The 22,128-nt window shown below is 39.4% G+C and overlaps 1 protein-coding gene, 1 long non-coding RNA gene and 1 pseudogene across 52 annotated transcripts in view; 2 read left to right on the plus strand and 1 right to left on the minus strand.

Annotated features, from left to right (window-relative positions):
- The window catches only part of LOC103950070 (zinc finger CCCH domain-containing protein 67), a 62,605-nt gene that overhangs the window by 22,640 nt on the left and 17,837 nt on the right, over positions 1-22,128 (plus strand). For 2 of the 50 annotated variants that reach the window (XM_048587810.1, XM_048587813.1), the window contains exons 5-6: positions 398-673; positions 1,223-1,485. The exons of the other annotated variants lie outside the window; for them this stretch is intronic. In XM_048587810.1, coding sequence (XP_048443767.1) covers positions 398-673; positions 1,223-1,321 — 375 coding nt within the window. In that variant the 3' untranslated portion in view covers positions 1,322-1,485. Of the gene's footprint in view, positions 1-397; positions 674-1,222; positions 1,486-22,128 lie in introns of those variants that run through there. 50 annotated transcript variants of the gene reach the window in all.
- On the plus strand, positions 3,335-10,446 carry LOC125478927 (annotated as a pseudogene).
- Positions 11,287-22,128, minus strand: part of LOC103950069 — a 28,136-nt gene continuing 17,294 nt past the window's right edge. The window contains exon 5 of one of the 2 annotated variants that reach the window (XR_007259703.1): positions 11,287-11,830. This is a non-coding gene — a long non-coding RNA (uncharacterized LOC103950069). The remainder of the gene's footprint in view (positions 11,831-22,128) is intronic. The other variant, XR_007259689.1, reaches the window with a different exon arrangement.

A 22,128-nucleotide genomic window follows, 5' to 3' on the forward strand; every position in this document is an offset into this window, starting at 1 on the left:
ATGCGAATTACCGTATTTTTTGGGATAATAGTCGGATCTTTTTGTGTTTTGACCTTTTTCTTTTCATTCTCATGCCTTTTTATTCATGTTCGGCTCATAAAACTAATATGGTCCTACGTTAAGGACTTAATGTGATATTCTATTATTATTTGTAAGGAAGTTAAATTCTTGAAATTTCGAATATTGATAACAAATTGTTGTCTGCATCAGTCGTGGTAATATGCTTACGTTTTCATATCGGTACGTCTAGACTTCTTATTTGGGTTCCCTATTAGTTTGTGGGTACAAGTAAGAATAGCCCCTTTATTTTGTAGAATTTATAGAATTATTGCTGTTTTCGTTTGCATTTTCAAAAACATGCTTCTCTTTAATTTTGTATTGGCCAAAACATGTTTAGGCTCCAGCATATCTACCACATAGAAGCAAGCCTGCACCTCCACCTCCGCCATATGTTATGAACAACTCAGTGACTGAAATGAACTACTACGGACAATATGCACAGCAGAAGCAAGCTGAAGAATTTCCACAACGACCTGGGCAACCTGTTTGCTTTTATTTCGCTCAAACGGGGGATTGTATTAATAAATCTAATTGCCAATATCACCATCCAAAAAATCATACTCCAGCGACCCCCTCATGTACACTCAATGACAGGGGCCTCCCTTTAAGACCAGTAAGTTCACTCTTCTTCGAACTGTTCTTTTTATACAGAATTCGTAACTATGGATTATGATCTCAAAAAGGTTTTTCACTTTGTGATACAAGTAGCACAGAAAGTAGGTTAGTTATAACGAAACACTCCTGGTATTGTTTACTTTAACGAAAAAGGACATTTTTACTCTAAAAAGTCACTCCTGGTACTATTCACTTACAACACCTTTTTGTCCTTTTGATTAAAACTCAAAGTTTTTAAGCCATTTTCATTAGTTTTCCTTAATAACTAACCACCGCATGTTATACAAACATTTTTTTTTATGAAGTGATGGAATAATTTTGGAATTGAAATCCTTTTGCAAGTTTTAGTGTACCTTGGATAATTAGCAATGTACCAAGACAATGTATATTACTGAGACTAATTTGACCTTGCGAAAGATAATTTGTAGTGAAAGTTATGGACAAGTCTCTTTCAACATAGAAGGATTCTTAACTATCAGTTATTCTGCTTCGTTATCGCATGCCATCAATTACAAAAAATTTCATCCTAAATTTGTTTCCAATCCAGGGTCAGAACATTTGCACACAGTACAGCCGCTATGGCCTTTGCAGTTCCGGGCCAACCTGTAGATTTGACCATCCGTCATTATCAGGTTCCTTTCTGTGACTCGGAAACTGCAAATGGGGTACGGACATCTGGAAGTAGAAGTTAAACTGATGCCACAATTCTGCAACAGCCTAAATAATGCGTTTTGCACGAAATGCCAACTAGAGCAGTGGATTCTTGTCACCAAGGACGTGAAATCGCTTTGTTGTTGAGTCTTGGAAATGTATCAAACCTTCTCCCCTAGCTGCCACCGGCTTTTCAGATGTGAGAACTTAGTGGAAGCCGGAAATATAAATATTTCGTGTTTGATGTAATCTTACTAGAAAACAAGTTAAATTCGGGGAAATATAAATATTTCGTGTTTGCTTTGCGGTTATGGTCATTTCTCAATTATCTTCGATTTGTTTGTTGGATCATCTTACCTAACAAAAGTCATTAAATTTAACTTTTGACCTCCAAAAACAAACCCCAATTATGTTTGACTCTCAAGGGAAAACTGTTGGAATTCTCCTGAAGTTAATTCGTCAAACCTTCTCGTTTGGCGCCTAGAATTAGGTTTGATAACTTGTCATCTTTAAGGTATGTTGGAGTAAGAAATGAAAGTAGATGTGAATGATTTTTCATTTGGGTACTGTTGATTAGAAGGATGAGTCTCGAGATATGTTGATATCCTACCATTTTTTTTGGTCGAGATACCCACCATTTTGGTTTTCTTTCTGCACTTCATCTTCTACTTTTAACTTGGACAAAATTCCTCTATTTGTTTCTGTTCTTCAACACACCTTGAGTGTACTGAGTTGTCAAATCAAATCCAATCTTAGGCGCCAAACGAGCCCTCGGACTGGGGGAGTGGGATGATGGGAATGATACAAGGTAAGGTCCTGCAACAAGCAAGAAGCAACTGCTGCAAACCTAACAACAAAACTAAGCAGTAAACTCCAGGTAATATATTAAATATATTTTACTCTTACTAGATGATAGTGTGTGTGTGTGTGTGTGTAAAGTGATGTTCTTGTCCCAATTATCAAACTGAGAACCACAGAATTCTAAAATTTTTATGTTCACCAATCTTTTTTTTTTTTTTTTTGGTCATTCTACATTACACACTTGTATATGCAACAAAACATATTCATATTTATATATAAGGAGAGGAAGTGCGTCACTGCGTCGAACAGTCAATAGCCAGCAAGTCGTTTTTCACGTCGAATCCCTATGATATGGAAAGGCAAAAGAATTCATGCAGAAGTGAAAAATAAAAGTTTTCTTTATATATATGAGAGATTTGGTGTTCCACATCTTTCCCGGGCACAAGAAAAATTGTCTTTAAGTTGTTTGTAGCTCCGCCCAGTCTCACCCTATTATTTTTGCATTATCACCTCGTCCCCATAAGCAGTTGTGGATTCCTTCAGCCACAGAAAAACCATTTCTTCTGCAATATTCCATGCGAAATAGAGTCGATGACATTGAGTCATCATTTAAAAAGCACTTACGCTTCTGAAAAGCACTTAAAAGTGCTTTTATGGCCTAAATGAAAGTGCTTTTAAATAACTCAAAGCGCTTTTAGATCACAAAATCTTGAGATTTTGAACTTTATTTGTTTATATCGTATGGGGAGGCATGTCATGTGTTTGAATAAATTGTCGCAAGTTGGTAAGTAGTTAGACAATCTCCAACGGATGCGTTTTCATGAAATTGTATGCTTTTTTCATGACATTCTGGTATTCCTTTATACAGTAATTCCAATTATGCTTTCGGATGTCAGTAACAATTCTTCTCTTGGTGCCTTATATCCAAATATGTGCAATGTGTACGGCAGACTAGTAACAGTTTCATGATGTTATAACACTTGAGCTTGTTGCAGTATTACTTGAGGTCGGGTGGATGTAAGTATGCGAAAAATTGCAGATACAGCCACAGCACAGAGAAACCTTCTGTAGCTCCAGTTCTTGAGCTTAGCTTTCTGGGACTGCCAATTCGACCGGTATACACTTTATATCTAGCTTGCTAAGTTTTGAGAAATGAATATCTATTCACGATTTCTAAGATTTTATCTTTGCTTATTTTCTTGGTTTGTTGGACCTATTTATTATGCCTCTGTCAGTTACTGCAAATATTTATTTTTACTTGTTACAGGGTAAGAGGGAGTGTCCCTATCATATGCGAAATGGCTCCTGCAAGTATGCATCGAACTGCAGGTTTAACCACCCTGATCCTACAGCTACAGGAGGATCTGATCCCCCATCTGGATATGGTAATGGTGGTCCTTCATCTTTACAAGGTGCATCACAATCAACAGTGGCACCGTGGTCTGCACCAAGGCCTTTGAATGAGGCTCCGGTTTACTCAACATTGATGATTCCACCACCTCATGTGGTTTCTTCTCAAAATTCAGAATAGAATGGTTATCAGGTACTTTTATTTAACTTTCCCATCTTATAGTCTCAGGTTTGAATAACGTTGATCACTTTGATATACCAATTTACACTTTATCAGGAATGTGAGATCACGATCATTTTGTATGTTTAACTTTCTTATACTTTTCAGCCATGCTCTTTTTATTCATTTCTGGCTCATAAATTAATAATTTGCTCGTCCACGTTTGCTATGAGTTTTGATCTATAACCAGGACTTAAAGTTCCCAATAGTTTGACAAATTGCTGTCTGCAACAGTTAGAGTAATTTTTTTAGTTCATATCTCTGCATTCACAACTCGTCAATTGGCATCCTTATCAGTTCGTGAGGTCTCGATTGTTAACTGGCATCCCTATTGTGTTTCGTTGTGAACTTTTAGGCTCCAGCATATGCACCAGAAAGAAGCATGCCTGCGCGTTCGCCATACATGATGAACAACTCAGTGGCTGAAACCAACATCTACAAGCAACATCCACAACAGAATCAAATTGAAGAGTTCCCAGAAAGACCAGGCTAATCTTTTTGCGGTTATTTCTTAAGAACGGGAGATTGGAGGTTTAAACCTAATTGCAGATATCACCATCCAAAAACTCACTGCCGTAGGCCCCCCAATCGCACTCAGTGACAAGGGCCTGCCCTTGAGACCGGTAAGTTCACCCTTCTCTGACCATGCCTTTTATAACGAGTTCATAATTTCGGAATATGATCCTAGAAGGGTTTTCACTTTGTGATACATGAAGGTAAAACAAATGAAATACTATGTGAGGACAATTGTTCCCGAATCATAAATATTATTAACTAATTGTTCTCTTCCCTCTGTTCTAAGAGCCTCCGTTTGATCGCATATTACATGATTGCACGCCATTGATCACACAAAATTTGTTTCAAAACCCAGGATCAGAACATTTGCACGCATAACAGTCGCTATGGCATTTGCAAATTTGGGCCAGCTTGTAAATTTGACCACCCGTTACATATATCATCTTCAACTAGATCTGGTCCTGATCATCGACTTCCTTTCTGTTGATGCACAAAATCGGCGAAGACTTTGGTACAACAGAAAGTGTCAAGTTTGTAACCTTCGCTAGGTTTCTCTGGTCATTAGTGTGGATAAGTATGTAAATGAATAGAGACAGGGAAGCAAATAACACAAGATGTACGTGGTTCACCTAGATTGGCTACGTCCACAGAGTAGAGGAGTTCTCATTAGTTGTGAAAGGTTTACACAAATACATAGGTTCAAACTCTCTTTTAGTGAGTTCTAGTGAATAGTTTAGTACAAATGACATTAGGGGTTATTGTGGGAGAATGATCCCCTTTTATAGAAGAGAGTTTCTAGTTTTGTTCTAACATTGACACGTGTTGTGTTGTGATTGGCCTCTGATATCGACACGTGTTGCGCTGTGATTGGCCTCTGATACCGACATGTGTCGCGTTGTGATTGGCCTCCTGCTTGGAGGAAAAGTCTTGCAGGTCCTTGACGGTATACTGTTGACCGGTGCTTAGTAGTTTCGGGATTGATCAAGTATGGTACAAACAGTGCTCCCCTAAGTCCCGAGTGAGGAAAGCTCCTCGGTTGGGGACTTGCAATATCCAAGCTATTGAGTAATCACGAAACTTCCAAGTACCGAAGTGTGGTGTCGCCTTTACTTGCCTTCTCTGTCCTGTAAGTAGATGTGGCATCTTCTCTTGGAAGTATTTTTCCTTCATCCAGGAGTGGTATCTTTAGTTAGCATTGAAGCACAAGGTAATGTATTATTTTCATTTGAAGCTTACTTGTAGTTTCGGGTTTGGTCAAGTGCGATATAAACCATATAGTAGGAGTCCCCCAAGTCTCTAAGTGAGGAGATCTGCCGAAAGAGGTGACAGGCAAGGTAAGCAATCAGTCTCAGATCGGTAGGTTAATCTTGGGTTCCAGCTGATTGTACTCATTCTCCCTGTCTCTCATTCAGCAACAAGGATAAAGAGAAGAAACAGGGAGAAGAGATGATATGAGGTACTCTTGTTTTTGGAGAAGACGGACGAATTGGCACATGCTTTGTTGTACTTGACTTTCCACATGTGTATTCTTGAACTAGGCTGGAAGGTTTTCTGGTTTCCTCCAAAGGAGCGAGCTGACTCTAGAATTTGAGGGTCAAAACAAGTCCGTCAAACCTAGAATATGTTCGATCCTGATGATATGGGATACTTTTGCTGTTTGACAAAGTAGTAGATGTGGTATGGCGAAGCTTTGTTCTTCGACAACGGTGTTAGCAAATGGCTGTTGAGGCTTCTCGATCTCTTCAATTAGAGCAATGATGCCGAGCTTGGATTTTTTATTTTGTTGAAGTTTGCATGTTGAAACTTCATGGGTGGACCCTGTAAGTTGAAGTAATGCTCTCTTAATTTCTTGAGTGAGAAAAACTTCTCGGTTAGGGACTTGAAAAATCCAAGGCATTGAGTAGTCGCGAAATTTTTGAGTAGCAAGGCGTAGTGGTATATGGTAGGAGTCCCCCAATTCTCCGGTCGAATGAGGTGTCTTGCTAGTAGGCAATTTTCCAAACAAAACTTCACCATTTTCCTTTCTAAGTGGTTGTCCAAAACTCCTCCTTCATAATATTTGGTATGAAAGTTGTTTAGGCCCAAAGTTTTTTTTTTTAATTTTCGAATTTTTGAATTTTCGAAAATGGTTTTTTTGGGTGAAGTTTTGTAGGTGAAGTTTTGGTGGTGAAGTTTTGATGTTGAAGTTTTGTAGGTGAAGCTTTTGTATTAATTTGTATTAAAGCTTTGTAGGTGAAGCTTTTGTGTTGAAGTGTTGTAGGTGAAACTTTTGTGTTGAAGCTTTGTAGGTGAAGCTTTGTTGGGCACCATAAATTGATTTTGCTTCACACTATCTTGATCATGAGTGTGTGAAGCTTTTGAGAACTGTAGTTGCTCTCCATTGATGAAGCTTTGTTTGATGTTGAAACATTGTAGGTGAAGCTTTGTTGGGCACCATAAATTGATTTTGCTTCACACTATCTTGATCAAGAGTGTGTGAAGCTTTTGAGAATTGTAGTTGCTCTCCATTGATGAAGATTTGCTTGATGTTGAAGTTTTGTTGTTGAAGCTTTGTTTGATGTTGAAACTTTGTAGGTGAAGCTTTTGTGTTGAAGCTTTGTTGGGCACCATAAATTGATTTTGCTTCACGCTATCTTGATCATGAGTGTGTGAAGCTTTTGAGAATTGTAGTTGCTCTCCATTGATGAAGCTTTGTTTGATGTTGAAACTTTGTAGGTGAAGCTTTGTTGGGCACCATAAATTGATTTTGCTTCACACTATCTTGATCAAGAATGTGTGAGGCTTTTGACATTTGTTGTTGCCCTTCACTTGTTGAAGCTTTTGTTGGCAACATAAGTTGGTTTTGCTTCACACTATCTTGATCAAGAGTGTGTGAGGCTTTTGACATTTGTTGTTGTCCTTCACTTGTTGAAGCTTTTGTTGGCACCATAAGTTGGTTTTGCTTCACACTATCTTGATCAAGAGTGTGTGAAGCTTTTGAGAGTTGTAGTTACCCTTCATTTGTTGAAGTTGTTGAATTTCTCAATTTCTTTTTTGTTTTTTTTTTGGGAAAATTAGAAATTTGAAAATGTGGGAGAGACAACATATACAAATTTTGCTTCCACACTATTGAGCAAGAGATTGTGATGCAAGCCACACCTTGTAGTAGTCGAAGGTTTGGATGAACCATATAAATTGAATTTGCTTCGAACAGTCTTGATAAAGAGTGTGTGAAGCTTTATACGAGTTGTAGTGTTTGCATTGTTACAGAGGAGAAGTGTCTGAAGCAGATGTAAGAGGGCTGAAGAGCTTGATCTCGTATACCATGCACTGAAACCGTTGATGGCTTGCAATAAGACTTTGTTGGTGACTATAACTCTTGTTAGGCATAAGTGCTCCCCTAGTTGAGTTGTAAAGCTTGAGAGTTTTTTATTATTTATGAATGCTAGGAGTTCACATGTAAAAGTTTTAACACTCGTCTTCTAGTTGGTGGAATGAATGGTGAGTTGCTTTCATCACTTGGTTAGTGGTATGAATGTAAGTTCCTTTATCACCTTTCATCACTTTTCATCACCTGGTTGGTGGCACGAAGATGAGTTCCTTCTTCACCTGGTTGGTGGCATGAGTGACAAGTTGCCAAATGATGTTAGAGCACGGGTTGTACATTTCATCACCTGGTTGGTAGCACGAAGATGAGTTCCTTCTTCACTTGGTTGGTGGCATGAGTGGCAAGTTGCCAAATGATGTTAGAATATGGGTTGTACATTTCATCACCTGGTTGGTGGCACGAAGATAAGTTCATTATTCACTTGGTTGGTGGCATGAGTGGCAAGTTGCCCAATGATATTAGAGTACGGGTTGTACATTTCATCACCTGGTTGGTGGCATGAAGGAGAGTACGAGTTGTACATTTCATCACATGTTTGGTGGCATGAAAATGAGTTCCTTCTTCACCTGGTTGGTGACATGAGTAGCAAGTTGCCAAATGATATTATAGTACAGGTTGTACATTTTATCACCTGGTTAGTGGCATGAAAGAGAGTACAGGTTATACATTTCATCACCTCGTTGGTGGCATGAAGATGAGTTATTTCTTCACATTTCATCACTTGGTTGGTGAGAATAAGGGCAATGTGTCGAGGCACATTGTAGCAAGTGTCAAATGACACAAAGTATGTTGAACCCTTTTGAAGCACAGTTGGCTTATGTATGGATGTGTTGGAATGTATGATGTTTATGTATGAATGTGTTGGAATGTATGATGTTTATGTTGATTGACATGAGTGATACTTATGAATGTTTTGCTATGCATGAAGGGATCCATGTTGGTTGTAACACTTAGTATCACATACTTTGTGTCAAAGTACGCATGTTGAAGCTCTGAGTTGGAGTATAGGGGTAGGTCAGCATAGACCAAGTGATCTAGTGCTAGGAATGCAAAAGACTCAGAAGAAGTTGTCTGAATTCCCTCTTCTTTAAATATTTGCCGAATGGCTTGTATGACAAAAGATCTCAAGTGATTGAGAGTCAAAACATTTGTAATGTGTATACCTTCTTATAATAGCTTTTCCTTCAGTACCCAGTCCTTCACTTTGAAAAAGTGAGGCTTGGCCCTATAGTCATAATAGTCAACGGTACGTTCACCCCTAGTTGTCTTGATACGAACTTTTATCCTTCTTGTTGTAATAGGCTTGCTGAGAGTAAAAATTCATCCTCTTACCAAGAGACAAATACGTTTGGTGACTTAGCGAGTAACTAAATGAGGCAGGAAATGATGCAATAGGTGTCTGAATGGCCAAGATTTCCTCACTTGGTAAAACTTGACTTCCACTTCCCACTTGTTGATAGAGGTTAACCATATGGAGGTTCCCTTGGTATGTCCTTGCTTCGACGGAGGTGTGGTTGTAAGCCTGTGCCATCACCCCAGAGTAAGTCTTCCAAGTGTTGGCATTGATCATGTACTTGAAGAAACAATCACGTAGGCCTGCCGTGAAGGCTTTGAGGGCGGTCTGGTCATCTGCCTCAGCGCAGTGAGAATACTCATGGCTGAAGCGGCCGACATACTTTCGTAGTGACTCGTCTGGCTTCTGGCGAATAGTGTACAAGTCATCTGCAGAATGCAAGTGATCTGTCTGGAAGATGTGTTGAGAGACAAACAGTTTCCTCAGTTCCTCAAATGAGTCTACTGTCTCAGGTGGAAGACGGCAATACCAATTCAAAGCTCCGCCAGAGAGAGTAGAGGGGAAGAGAAGACATCGTTCTTCGTCCGTGTGCATCCGTTATGCCATGGTGGACTCAAAGAGGTTAAGGTGTTCAACCGGGTCCTCCCTTCATCTATCCGGATCCTTAAATCTAGCCTCAATCCATTATGCAGCTGTTCATTTAGGTCTGCACACTACTAATTGTGCTATTGAGCTCCCGAACTAGATTCACCAAAATAGGCCTAATTTGGAAGTGCTCTGTTGATGCACAAAATCGGCGGGGACTTTGGTACAACAGAAAGTGTCAAGTTTGTGACCTTCGCTAGGTTGATCTGGTCATTAGTGTGGATAAGTATGTAAATGAATAGAGACAGGGAAGCAAATAACACAAGATGTACGTGATTCACCCAGATTGGCTACGTCCACGGAGTAGAGGAGTTCTCATTAGTTGTGAATGGTTTACACAAATACATAGGTTCAAGCTCTCTTTTAGTGAGTTCTAGTGAATAGCTTAGTACAAATGACATTAGGGATTATTGTGGGAGAATGATCCCTTTTTATAGAAGAGAGTTTCTAGTTTTGTTGTGACATTGACACGTGTCGTGTTGTGATTGGCCTCTGATATCAACACGTGTTGCACTGTGATTGGCCTTTGATACCGACACGTGTCGTGTTGTGATTGGCCTCCTTGTTGGAGGAAAAGTTTTGCGGGTCCTTGACGGTATACTATTGACCGGTGCTTAGTAGTTTCGAGATTGGTCAAGTATGGTACAAACACTTTCAGTGATTCGGCAACTACTAACGGGGCAGGAATGGCTGGGAGCAAAAACGGAACTGATGTTACAAGTCAGCCTCAGCTGCAGCCAGTGTAGTAAGTTATGCATGAAATGCATGCCAAGAACACAGGATTCCATCACCGAAAACATGTGTAATCTCTCCTTTGGTAATTTAATCTTAGAAATGTATTCAAACCTCTTCACCCGACGACACAAACTTTATAGTTGTGAGATTTTAAGGGAAATGGAACCTGTAAATTATTTCTCATCTATGTCATATAACCGGAAAATATTTTAGTCAAGAATTTCCTTTATTTCATTATCACTGCCTGATAGGGAATTTACCACACGCAAACGGGTTAAAAAAAATCCTATAATACTTGCAAGAATGACAATGATTATAGTATAAATTAAATGGTTCTCGTAAGGTCGTTCTCCACAGAGATTACTAAATAATTCAAAGCAAACCAAATTCCAATTAATTATTGTAAAATAGAAATTTGAGATGATTGATTTTTATGACCTAATTTAATAAAATGAATTTAATTAATAAATATAAAACAATCTGCAATATTAAAGCTGAAAGAAAAAGAAACAGTTTTTAAAATACCAATTTATAAAAGCACTAAGGTTCCACCATCACCTAGCAATCCTATGCATTTTTACCAATTACTTATGATCTACACATACCACTTTGAAGGTTAGGTTTTCCTAACATATTTCCTACTTGGAACGTCTAACATAAAACATATATCTAATGCAATCTGTCCAGACGTTCGGATCAAATATGAACATGAGAGACTCATTAAGTTTTATGAAAACCTTTTGAAAAACCATGCAACTCTTAAGAAGCCAGCGCCAATTTCAAAGAATCTTCCAACTAAAATTGCATCAAATTACTTTTCTAAAGATCCTAATGGTGATCAGACATTAAGAAAATTAGATAGTTTAAAATAGTGATCAATAATTCAAAGTGTGCATGCAATCAAACATAAGCAATTAAATAAAAATCATATATTCATGCTAAGGCTCAAGGCTTCGCCCTAGCAAAAGGAATTAGTTAAGTATATTCATAATTGAAATCATAGAAAATATTATAAAGAATAAAAGGAATGAAAACACCTTAAAATAGAAAATCTTCAAAAACCTTAGCAATTACTCTCTGTTTCCAAAGTTGCATAAAAGAAAGCGTAGAAAAAAAAATCTAAGAATGGCCAAAAGCCTTAAAATTCCTTCTAGCTATCGCACAAACCCCTAGTCTTTTTCTCCAATTAGGAAACTAAACAATAAAATAAAATAACTTAGAAAATAGCGTCCTTAATAATCTAGGAGACTCTGTACAGAAACTGTCCAGTCACGTTTTAACCTCAAATCTCCTTCAAATTTGGCCCAAGATAGCTTGCTTTAAAGATCAGAACGTTCCAAACACATCTCAAGAAGGCCACGAAACCATCCGAGGTCATCGTGGACTCCAAAAACACAATTCAAGCCCAAAACGTCACTATTCCATCCTTTATTTTATTGCCAGAAAATCATCGCTTGGTAGAAAAATATGATATTTTTATACGATCAAGCTAACTGACTCACGAACATCCTCCAACTAGAATTACTCCAACATTCGTTCATTTGGCCATGTTTTTCTCCAGAGGAAGTCGAAAATCCTATTTTGAAAATACAATTCAAATTATCAAAATTTACACATAATAACCAATAAATTATTACTAAAATTAGGGTAAAATATATAGTATAATATCAACTCATTACTGCCCATCCCAGGTATCGCAAACGGCTTGGTTGTTGATCTCATTCGATAAAACCTATGTCGCGATCTTCTGTTATGTATCGAACTTGTGGCAACGTTACGTGCATTGTCTATCTTGCATGTAACATTGGTTAAATTTGCATATACAATGCCAATTTAAAAGACAAACCCATATTACAAAATAACATGTTTGTAGGTCACAGCATCTGAGTGGAGTTGTGAAGGTGAGGGAGAACCTAGGACAAGCAAACCTAGGTCATACGAGTGAACCTAAGACAACCTTTGACCAAAAAAAAAACCTAGGACAACCAAAATGGAGAGTAAAGAGGGTTGACTCAGCTTGAAATAAGTGGAAATTTCATTTGAAAGGTAGAAAAATATTTTTACGACACGTTTACTAATCCGGAACTAGAACGACTGATTAAACTAATCAGGAGACGGAATAAGAAGGAATCAAAATTCTGAGTTGTGATATCTCATCGTGACATGTTTTACTAATTTTCTTAGTTTATTCTTATTGTACTCATTGCCACAAACGCATGGGTGCGAATGGATTCGAATTTAGAGTTATAATGAAGATTTTATGTTTTTAAAACATCGAACGTTTTTTGGATTTTTTATGTTTCATCTTTAGTGACCTTAATGTGTGAGCCACTGGGGCCCACAATGGATTTGTGTCCCCCAATCCCCTCCCTTTGCCCTGAGACCACCCTCTCTCCCTTTTTTCATTTTTGTTAAATCTCTTGTCCCCCAATTCCCTCCATTTCCCTCGAGACCTCCCCCTTCCCCTTTTTCATTTCTGTCAAATCTCTCTCTCTCTATCTATACCTCACAGTCTTTCTCAAACCAGCCATCCCCGAGGGCACCATATACAACACAACACAATAATAACAACAACATACAACAACGATAATACCCCCCACCACCCAACAACCCTAGTTGTGAACCCATAACCGAATAAGAACCACTCCAAAACCTTCATATTTCATTGCACAATGCACTCATTATTCACCGAGACTCTCCGGCGAGTTTCCACCTACTCTGGCGAAGGTAAGGCTTGAACCTTGTCCAAAAGTTGTGGATCGTGTCTTGATGTGTGTTTGGGAGTATTTTTGAGAAGTTTTGGTAACTTTTGGACTTAGGAAACTCAGGGGAAAACTTATCCAGTTTTCCGGCAAAGACAGTGACTTATTGCCATTTTCCGACCAACTCCGGCCACCACTTGATCCCAACTTGGTATGAATATCTTTTCCTCATGTCAAGCTTCATTTTGGCATTTGAAACATCGAAAATGGTTGAGAAACGAGCTCGGGAAGTTAAGCCAATAAACCAGCTAGTTTCAGGCCTCGCGAGGAAGACGAGTAGCCTTTACTCGCAGGCGCGTGAGGCTGTTCGTGGTGCAGTGATGGCTGGCGCGTGGAGCACACGCGCCTCCCCAGAGGTACTGTGACGGTGTCACTAGAAAATTTTCCAGCGACCCATCTCAGAGTGTGGCTTTCCTGGCTACCGCGTGCGGCGGCTCGTAAGGGAACATGAAGTCCTCCCTTAGGTTTTTTTACATCCTGGATTTGATTACGATGTCCATTTTTCCAAATTCAATCATCTTCTTAGGGTTTACTAAATTGTTCTCTTTTGTGCTTAGGTGTGTCATCTGAGGTGACACCGTCCTCTCTATTGTTGAATGACATGTTGGTAATGAAGTATTCCAAAATGCATGATTTATGACTACATTTAATGACACGTTTAATGAGTTATCGGATTTACGCTTTATGAAATATCATGCTTTATCAAATTTATGTTACTAAGATATTTATGAATATGATTTATGATATGATGTTTAAGCCATTGAGCTCCGATGAGATATATTTTGGAAAGATTATGTTTATGATTTTTTGTGCTTACTTAGTGGATATTCATTTATGTATGCCTTCAGGCGGGCAATGTTGGGCCTTCCGGCGATTATGATACCACTACTAAGCACACTATATACAATATATGTTTTATGAATGTTTTATGGCATGCTAGGGTTTTCGAAAAACCTATTACTTATTATGCTATTTAAGTTTTCTAAAATTGAGGGTTAGTACGTTAAAGAATAACTATTTTAGTATTACTTCATATTTTGTTTTGCACCCCCTTCAGGACCTAGGAACAAGGCATACGAACCCGATCTATGAGGCATTCCCATATCAGTGAATTTGTGTTCTCCTCTCTGCATAAGACATCTCTTGTAATCACACTTTCTAATATCCCTTCCGCTTGTATTTCAAATTAGTAGTATGCTTTGAACATGTTATGCATTATCACTTTTAAATTTTGGGCAGTGGATTATTATATTTTTGTTAAGGTTTGTACTTGAATACTATATTGCATAGTTAGGCGTGAAATTATTATGCATGTTTCACATGTTCTCAGCATATGCATTCATAAACTGGCTTGCGTCATTCTTGGGTGTCGGCCAACAAGTGGCCATCCCATTATCCTTCGAATATCAGGATCAGAGTGTGTCAGATTGGTATCAGAGCATACTTAGGACTTCATTCTTTCCACTTGGTAGTCATATCCTTCATGTAGCCACAATCTTTAATCTTCTTAAATCTTGTTTCTCTTATCAGAATCATGGATACTCGTGGTGGGAATGTGCCTCGTCAGCCTCGTTCTAGTTTGATTAGTGGAATTCAGCAATTGACCTTCGCTCTATGACATGTTTTCCCTAAGAATAACGGGCATAGTTGTAATTATATGGAAATTGTTATGAGTCACTGTGTTACTAAGCTGAATGTAGTTGATGCTTGTAAGGAGGCCGATGATTGGCTTGAGAAAATGGAGGACATTCTGGAGGGTATGTCTTGCCCAGCAGTTGAGTGGGCGAAGACCGTAGGTTACTTTCTCCAGGGTAATGCAAGATTTTGGTGGAAATCAGTGAAAGACTCTTAGCCACCTAACTCGACGACAACTTGGGCTACTTTCAAGAGATTCTTTAGTAAATACTTTTTGAGCCCCAAATACCAGTTTAGAAAAAGACATGAATTCTTGGCTTTTTTCCTGGGCAACTTATCGATTACGAGGATGATGGTACAACTTGAAATTGCTCTGAATGATGACATCTGCGAACTCTTGGCACTACAAACTTATGCATCCTATGATGAGATGATTCAGGCAGCTTTGAGGACTGAACAGTTGCGTTGGAACAGAGTTACCCAAAATCAGCCTCGAAATCAGAATCAGTAGGGTAGAAGTTTCAGATCTCGAAGCACGATGGAGCTTTCCACATTTTCTTCTTCTTTCGGCCCTAGACACTAATTTTCATTCAAACGCCATGGTCAGGGTTCGGGATCTTCCAGTGAGGGATCTGGCAATAAGATGGCGAGACAGTCTTTTAGTTACTTTGATCCAGCGGTCATGATTTATGCGCGTTGTGGTAGGCATCATCGAGGAGAATGCATTGTAGATGCAGGCTCATGTTTCAGGAGTGGTGGCATTGGACACTATGCCCGTAATTGCGTTATTGCACGCTTACCAAATGATATTACTTTTGGTTCTGGTTATGGTGGAAGTAGTGGTTCGAGTACTCAGAATCCTGTTAGGAAACAACCGTAGTACTCTGGTGCAACTTCTAGCAGTCGTGCTCAGGTAACCGAGCATGCTATAATAATCAGGGTGTTATGACTCGTGGGGGTCGTAGCGGTGGTTCAAGATGACAAGCCTACGGACGTATCAACGCCATGACTCAGTGGGAGGCAAAACAGGATTCCAAAGTTATCATGGGTACGTTACTTGTTTTTAGTCATTGGGCTCGTGTTTTGATTGATCCAGGTGCTACATATTCATTTATATCTCCACAACTTGCACGAGTTGTAAACCCGTAACCTACATCGCTTGGGTTTGATATGTTTATACAATTGCCCCCTGGAGATTTATTTGGTGCACAATGGGAATTTAGGGATTGTCCAGTTATAGTTGAAGGGGAACTTATGGAGGCCAATTTGATTTCTTTTAAACTAGTAGAGTTTGATATCATTTTGAGAATTGATTGGCTATCCAAGCACAATGCGTATGTCGGTTGTACAAATAAATTAGTGAGATTTGATCGGCCTGGACAACCAACAATTATGTTTCAAGGTGAGCGAAGGATTATTCAAAATAGTATTATTTTCGCCATCAAGACGACGAAGTTATTACAAAAGGGTTGTGTGGGATTCTTGGCTCACGTGGTCACGCATGCCAAACCTTCCATGTGTGCTAGGGATGTGCCAATGGTGAATGAATTCACCAATGCCTTTCCTGAAGATTTGCTAGGGTTACAACCTGCAAGGGAAGTTGAATTCACCATCAACTTACTTCCATGTACTAACCTTATTTCTTTAGCACCATATCGAATGACACCAGCTGAATTGAGAGAGTTAAAGATTCAACTTCAGGAGCTTCTGGATAAAGGCTATATCCAACCCAGCATGTCTCTCTAGGGCGTTCATGTACTATTTGTGAGGAAGAATGATGGATTGATGAGACTTTGTATCGACTATAGACAACTTATTCGGGTGACAGTGAATAACCGTTATCCTCTACCTCATATTGATGACTTGTTTGATCAATTGCGGGGTGCTCGGGTATTCTCTAAGATCGACCTTTGTTTGGGTTTGTAACATCCCAAAATTTCTATTTCGGAAGCCAAACACACAGGTAGGCCACAATAAAAATAATGGTTAATTATAATTCTAACTAATCACTAAAAAAAAAAAAAATCATTTTGTTTAGTTTATGGCTGCATCTAACATCTTGGTTAGACTGCTTCCGTACCCTAAACGAAGGGATCAAGCCATTCATAGTTCGTCTTATGCTTCTACAATAACATACTAAAATTTCATTATGATCCAATGGTCGGATCTTCGCCAGTTACGAAATCAAGTGGTGGTCGACATTTTATTTTATGAACTTACAATTCCAATTCGGGAAGATCTGTATATCGGATTCCTAATCCGTAAGTTCCTAAGGTCCTCAAATATTATGTATTACAATGTATTAAAGTCACAAATTGATCAAGCACAATATCGTAATGAATTTAGGTTCGTACGATTAATCTATGTCATACAAATATCAAGACTGACTTCAAGGCATCCAATTTAGCCTAAGCATAGTATTGACGACATTCTGGCCATGCGCCGCCGCACACACCGCCGTGGGTGGCGGTCGGCCGCCTCGGCTCGTCGGAAAATTCAACTATTTCCAAAAATTCTCAAAATTTACAGAAATGAATATCTCAATGAGGGGAGCAATTTTCATACTTGGGCTAAAGTCCAATTCGGCCGGGAAAACCCCAATTTCACTCAAACCCACCAGAAACCCTTGAAATTGGGTGTTCTTGATTCGACTCCAAAACAGCTTAGACGCCCCAACCAATGCATGGGCTTTGTTCTTGAGGTTGAGGAGAGTCTATTGGTGGCGGTGGTTGATGGTGAGGCTTTCGAAATCAGCCGATCGCCGTCCTTGAACCCGCCGCACCCTTGTGCGGTTTTCACACAATCAAGGCCCATTTTGTATGAAATTTGCGGTGGATTAGGTAGAGGGAAGGCCATGGAGTGATTTCCCAAGGTTTGATTGATGTGGTTTGCCGCAAAAACTGACGAAAACCATCGGAGAAGACAAAGGAAACGGGTCGGGTCACATGGGTCAAATGGAGAACCCAGTTTTCTCCCTCATTTCCTTGTTCTCTCCTTTCCCTCATTCCTTGTTTTCTGATTAGGCAGTGCTCTCTCTTTTCCTGCCAATGCCACACACGTGGCACCTCACAATTATCTGGAGCAATCTAAATTATGGTCAAATGACCATTTCACCCCTAACTTCGCTCGTTCATATATTATTCGTTATAACTCTGTTTCACAAACGGTTTGCGCCTACGCGTTTGGAAGATGGAGCTCTATCCAAATATGGCAAGAAATACAATAAAATATATCCTCGTATAATTACATTTAGTCAACGAATGACATTTTAGTCATTTCACTTTTTGAAAAAAAAATTCCACATAATCATATATTTTAAAATTTTCAGGTATTACAAGGTTACCATTAGCTGCTTATCCAAAATAAAGATGTACCCAAGACCACTTTTCGCACTCGGTATAGACATTATGAATTCCGTGTCATGCTTTTTGGATTAACGAATGCACCTGCAGCTTTCATGGATTTGATGAACAGAGTTTTCAAACCGTATCTTGACTGGTTTATGATTGTATTTATCGATGACATTTTGATTTACTCTAAGGGTAATGTCGAGCATACGAAATATTTGAAGTTAGTGTTTGAGAAGTTGAGGAAGCATCAACTGTATGTGAAGTTTAGTAATACTGTTAGATCAAATCAGTTTCCTCGGGTATATGGTTTCTGCTGAGGGAATTTACGTAGACCCTTACAAGATTTCTGCAGTGGCAACGTGGGAACAATTGAAGAATGTCACAGAAGTGAGGGATTTTCTTGGGATGGCTGGTTATTATCGACGCTTTGTGCAGGATTTCTCGGTGATTGCCTTGCCTCTTATTAAATTGACCTGGAAGGGAGTCAAAATTGAACGGGATGAAAATACAAACAGAGTTTTCAAGAGCTTAAACATCGTCTTACTCATGCCCTCGTCCTTGCTCTTTCGGACGATGACGGTGAGTTTGAAATCTATAATGATATATCCTTGTCAGGCTTAGGTTGTGTTCTGATGTAGCATAGGAAAGTCATCGCCTATGCTTCCAAACAACTGAAACCTCACGAGAAAAATTACCCCATTCATGATCTGGAACTTGGAGCAATAATCTTTACTTTAAAATTTTGGTGACATTTCCTATACGACGAGAAATGCCACATTTTTACGGATCACAAGAGCTTGAAGTATGTCTTCATCTATAAGGAGTTGAACTCGAGACAAAGAAGGTGGATGGAACTCATTAGTGACTACGATTGCACTATTGAGTATCATCCTGGTCATGCAAATGTCGTAGCGGATGCTCTTAGCCAGAAATCATTCGGAGAACTTACCTCCCTACAAGCTATCTATGTTCCGCTATTCTTTTCTCTTAGAGGAACTAGCGTTGCGGTGACACCAGATCCCCAGGAAACATTGTTGGAGCATGTTTGTACCATACTTGACCAATCCCGAAACTACTAAGCACCGGTCAACAACATACCGTCAATGACCCACAAGACTTTTCCTCCAACTAGGAGGCCAATCACAACGCGACACGTGTCTGTATCAGAGGCCAATCACAGCGCAACACATGTTGATATCAGAGGCCAATCACAACACGACACGTGTCAATGTCACAACAAAACTAGAAACTCTCTTCTATAAAAAGGGATCATTCTCCCACAATAATCCCTAATGTCATTTGTACTAAGCTATTCACTAGAACTCACTAAAAGAGAGCTTGAACCTATGTATTTGTGTAAACCCTTCACAACTAATGAGAAATCCTCTACTCCGTGGACGTAGCCAATCTGGGTGAACCACGTACATCTTGTGTTATTTGATTCCCTATCTCTATTCATTTACATACTTATCCACACTAATGACCAGAGCAACCTAGCGAAGGTCACAAACTTGACACTTTCTGTTGTACCAAAGTCCCCGCCGATTTTGTGCATCAACAGAGCACTTCCAAATTAGGCCTATTTTGGTGAATCTAGTTTGGGAAGCTCAAGAGCACAATTAGTAGTGTGCAGACCTAAATGAACAGCTGCATAATGGATTGAGGCTAGATTTGAGGATCCGGATAGATGAAGCCTTGATGATGGGAAATAAATTATTCGTGCCTAAAAACAATGAAGTTGTGAAAAGGAAATTCTTGATGAAGCTCACATTTTAGCGTATGCCATGCACCCGAGAAGTACTGAGTTGTATCACACTATTCGTCCGTTCTACTATTGGTATAGGATGAAACGAGATGTTGCAAAGTATGTGAAGAGGTGTATAATTTGCCAGCAAGTGAAAACGGATAGACATAAACCATAAGGGCTAATGCAGAATCTCTCTATATTCGTTTGGAAGTGGGAATATATATCATGGATTTTGTGTATGGGTTACCAAGCACGCGGTCAAGGTTTGATGACATATGGGTGATTGTGGATAAACTCACTAAGACTGCTCATTTCTTACTAGTTTGACAAAATTATACATTAGAGAAGCTAGCACAGTTGTTCAATGATAATATTGTTAAACTACACAGTTTACCTGTCACCATTGTTTCAGACAGAAATCCAAGATTCACCTCTATATTTTGGAGAGCATTCCATGATGCCATGAATACTTAACTTTTTTGTACAACACTGCCTATGACCCACAGATTAATGATTAATCTGAGAGGACGATTTAAACTTTGAAGGACATGCTGATGATGTGTGTTCTCCAATGGAAGGGTAGTTGGGATAATTATTTTCCATTGATCAAGTTTGCCTACAATAATAGTTACCACTCCAGCTTCGACATGGCACTTTTCAAAGCACTGTATGGAAGGGTGTGCCGAACACCACTGTGTTGGACTGAGGTCGATGAACGGGTGTTAGTGGGGCCATAAATTGTCGACACCATTAACGCTAACATCCAGTTGATAAAGAAGAATTTGAAGATGATGCAAGATTGATAGAAGAGCATCGCTAATTGACATCCTAAGGATCATGAGTATGAGATTGGTGATTTTATTTTTCTGACGTTGTCGTCCTGAAAGGGTGTGGTTCGTTTTGGTAAACAAGGAAAGTTAAGTCCTCGATATGTCGGCCCCTATAGAATCACAAAGAAAATTGGTGTGGTTGCTTATAGTACGTACCAGATCCATCTCATGTCTTACAGCCACGACCATTATAAGTGAGTCAGGACATGAGTTATGTTGTGGAGCCAATGGCGATTATCGACTAACAAGATAAAATGCTGAAAAATAAGGTCATCCTGTTGGTAAAGGTATTATGGAGGAACCTCACAGTTGAGGAAACAACCTGGGAAATAGAAGAACTGATGAGAAATCAATATCCGTACCTGTTTACTTGAGGTAGTAAATTTCGAGGCCAAAATTCTCTGAAGGGGGTAGATTGTGATACCCTGTCCTTAATTTTACGTATTTTATAATATTAAAGGTGTGAAATTACCAAATTACCATTGTGGCATGAACGTTGACCATCTCGTCGTGACACGTATTACTAGTTTTCTTAGTTTATTCTTATTGTACTCATTGCCATGAACGCATGGGCGCGAACAGGTTCGAATTTGAAGTTATAACGAAGATTTTACGTTTTTGAAATGTCGAATGTTTTTCGTATATTTCATGTTTCGTCTTTAGTGACCTTAATGTATATGCCACTGGTGTTCACATGGATTCTTGTCCCCTAATCCCCTCATTTTCCGCCGAGATCTCCCCCTCCCCTTTTTCATTTCTATCAAATCTCTCTCTCTCTCTACACTCTCACTCTCTACCTCTCAGTCTCTCTCAAACCAGCCTTCCTCGAGGGCGCCATACACAACACAACAACAACAATAACACAACAACGACATCACCTCTCACCACCCAACAACCCTAGTTGTGAACCCAGAAACGAACGAGAACCACCCAAAAATCTTCATATTTCACTACACAATGCCCCCACTGTTCACCGAGACTCTTCGGCGAGTTTCCACTTACTCCGGCGAAGGTAAGCCTCGAACCTTGTCCAAAAATTATAGATCGTGTCTTGATGTGTGTTTGGGAGTAGTTTTAAGAAGTTTTGGTAACTTTTGGACGTAGGAAACTCATGGGAAAACTTACCGAATTTTCCAGTAAAGACAGTGATTTTGAGGCCATTTTTCGGCCAACTCCGGCCACCACTCAGTCCTAACTTGGTATGAATCTTTGATCTTCATGTCGAGCTTCATGTTGGCTTTTGAAACATCGAAGATGGTTGAGAAATGAGCCTAGAAACTAACCAGTTTCAAGCCTCGCGAGGAAGGTGAGTATCCTTTACTCATGGGCGCGTAAGGTTGCACGTGGTGCAGCGATGGCCAGGAGCGCATGCGCCTCCTCAGAGGTACTAGTGTTTACTAAATTGTTCTCTTTTGTGCTTAGGTGTGTCGTCTGAGATGACCCAATCCTCTCTATTGTTGAAAGGCACGTTGGTAACGAAGAAACTGTGAGTGGACCCCTTCTAAAATGCATGATTTAATCACTAGAAATGCATACATGAAAAACACGAT

This window comes from the organism of the source record quoted next, unplaced genomic scaffold (assembly GCF_019419815.1).
Source record: "Pyrus x bretschneideri cultivar Hongxiangsu unplaced genomic scaffold, Pyrus_bretschneideri_v1 Contig27, whole genome shotgun sequence".
NCBI lineage: Eukaryota > Viridiplantae > Streptophyta > Magnoliopsida > Rosales > Rosaceae > Pyrus > Pyrus x bretschneideri.